This window comes from Drosophila eugracilis, unplaced genomic scaffold (assembly GCF_018153835.1).
Source record: "Drosophila eugracilis isolate 14026-0451.02 unplaced genomic scaffold, ASM1815383v1 contig_2058, whole genome shotgun sequence".
NCBI classification, from domain to species: domain Eukaryota; kingdom Metazoa; phylum Arthropoda; class Insecta; order Diptera; family Drosophilidae; genus Drosophila; species Drosophila eugracilis.
Window position 1 is genome coordinate 1 of NW_024572931.1, and position 2,483 is coordinate 2,483.

At 36.2% G+C, this 2,483-nt stretch overlaps 1 protein-coding gene across 1 annotated transcript; it reads left to right on the top strand.

Moving 5' to 3' along the window:
* Positions 1-31: 31 nt before the first annotated feature.
* Positions 32-2,221, top strand: LOC108111698 (cytochrome P450 307a1-like; the record flags this gene model as incomplete). The annotated part of the gene is made up of 3 exons (XM_041817881.1): positions 32-427; positions 554-674; positions 2,013-2,221. Coding segments are annotated over 3 exons (726 nt in total), but the record flags the coding sequence as incomplete, so codon positions are not given.
* Positions 2,222-2,483: the final 262 nt, after the last annotated feature.

Consider the following 2,483-nt stretch of genomic DNA (forward strand, 5'->3'; position numbering starts at 1 on the left):
AGACCAGAATGTGTCCTGTAATACAATAATTTTTATGTTAGAAGACTTTATTGGAGGGCACACAGCAGTTGGGAATTTGGTAATGTTGGTTCTGGCATACATAGCTAAAAATCATATAATTGGTGAGCAGGAGGTAGATTTTGTTTCGAATTATGAAGTAAGGAGTATTAGTCTTTATGATATGAATAAAATGCCATATACCATGGCGGTAATTTTAGAGGTTCTACGACATTCATCATCTCCTAATGTTCCTCATGTAGCAATGGAAGACACAGTTTTATCGGGATTTGGTGTTACCAAGGGGACAATCGTTTTTATAAATAATTTTATATTAAGTATAAACGAAAATAACTGGAAATATCCTGATCAATTTGAGCCGCAGCGGTTTCTAGATATAAAGCATACAGATGACAGAACCAATGTCTTGGTGGGACCAGACTCCAGTGCAGAGCTTTACAAAAAAAGAGACAAACAGTGCGGTTTCAATAAGTTAGGCTAAATTACAAAAAAAAATTACAACAATTTAAATGATGGTTATGTTTTTCAGCTTAAGAAATGTATTCCACATTTCTTACCGTTCAGTGTCGGTAAGCGCACATGTCTTGGAAAAAATCTGGTTCGAGGGTTCGGATTTCATTTACTTGTCCATATTATAAAAAATTACAATGTGAATAGTGCGGACTTTTCAAAAATTAAATTACAAAAATCCAGTGTGGCCCTGCCAAATAAATGTTTTCAACTATTATTGCGCCCAAGAAAATAAATAGTATATTATATATTATATTTCATAACCCAACTAAAAAACCATTTATATTCCACTCATAAAATTCTGCTTATGTAGTCTAGTGGTTAAGTTTAACTTAGTTCTTATAAGCATTTTTAATGACGTTTAGAAGACTGAGCCAATAAATGGAATATGAATATAATAAAATAGTTAAATGTGTAAATAATTTTAAGTTTGACATTAAAATTTGTTAATATGTAACATTATTAAATAAAATTCACGGCCCTGGACTCACAAAATTTCAGCTTAGCCCACACAATCTTAACGATGTGTCTGGATCTCAGTTATTCTTCTGACGGCATAGAATCGTGATTTATTGGGTCAGACGAGAAAAATATTAATGTGCCCAGAATAGATACCCGCGCAACTGACTTGAAGACTGTTCCTTATTTAATTCTTTTCCCCCACCTTTCCTATTTTAGTTAATGTGTCTGCGCAACCTTTACTTAGATCTGATAAGCATTTTACAACAATTTAGAAGACTGAACCAATAAATGGAATATGAAAATTGATAAAAGGAATAAATGTGTATATCGTAATTAGTTTATCATTCAATTTTTTAAATATGTAACTTTCAAAAAAAAAAAAAATATGGCACTGAGCCCACCCAACTTTACTTTATGTGACAAGCACCAAAATGACTTTAACAGGCTCAATTCTACTAAAATAAGTATTATAAATAATTTTATATTACTTACATGCCACGAAGAAAGTCTAAAATTTTTTAAAGATCTCGTTAATAGGTAGTTAAGCACAGTTTAAAAAATTCTCCATCCCAACCCCGATAATAAGGTGTGAGCTCTAGAAAAATTACACATAGACAACATATACATTATCTGTTTTATTGGGTATACAAATTTATTTTATTGATTGTTCGAAGCAGTAGTAACAAAGTTGTTAAGTTTTCAAATGTCATTGGCTGTTGGCTATAGCAAGCCTGTCTGTAAGTTCGAACCCTTCCCTAGTGGTTATTGGGTCACCCTAGAATGGAGCTTAGACATCGAGTACCTGCGCTCCCACAACCTGGGCTCTCCGTAGGTGCGCCGCCAGCTTGCCGACATGCAGAAGAGTTTTAGCATGGCCTGCGCTGCTGGCTAGGAGACAATGCTTAGATTGTTTTGGCTCTTAGTTTTAGTCTTCTTGGGTATCCCAATAAACAGCAGTCGCTCGAGGAAAGCTACTCCGGCGGAAGCCGTTATTTTTCTGATTTGGATTAGTGTGCCTTAAGGGCCACTAACTGACGCCCTACACCTACGTCACCTGCGAAGGCGCCGCGTCAAGGAGCGCCCGCCGCTGACCAAGAAGACATCTGCACCTGGCAAGGATCGGCCAGGAGACCGCGTGCGACGCGTGCGACGCAGGCCCCGGCACCACGGCGACATTGACGGCAGCGTGGGACTCCCGTTATGTCCTTACCTAATTGGCACCCAACTGTAAAAAGAATCCATGACCCCAAGAAGAAAATGTAAGTGGGCTAGTGTTTAAGTGTTGGGTAAGTGTTCCGATTAAATACAGCCTCAAAAAAAAGAGAATTACACTGGCTAGGAAAATTTTTTCCCTCGAGACAATTTTTTATTTTAATTTTGCATAAATAATAAATAGCAATTGTGACTGGTGCGTGTGGCCTATTAAATTAAATTTTGGAGTTTTAAAATAAATATTTAAATGAATGTTTGATGTAAAATTTTTTTAAAGTGAA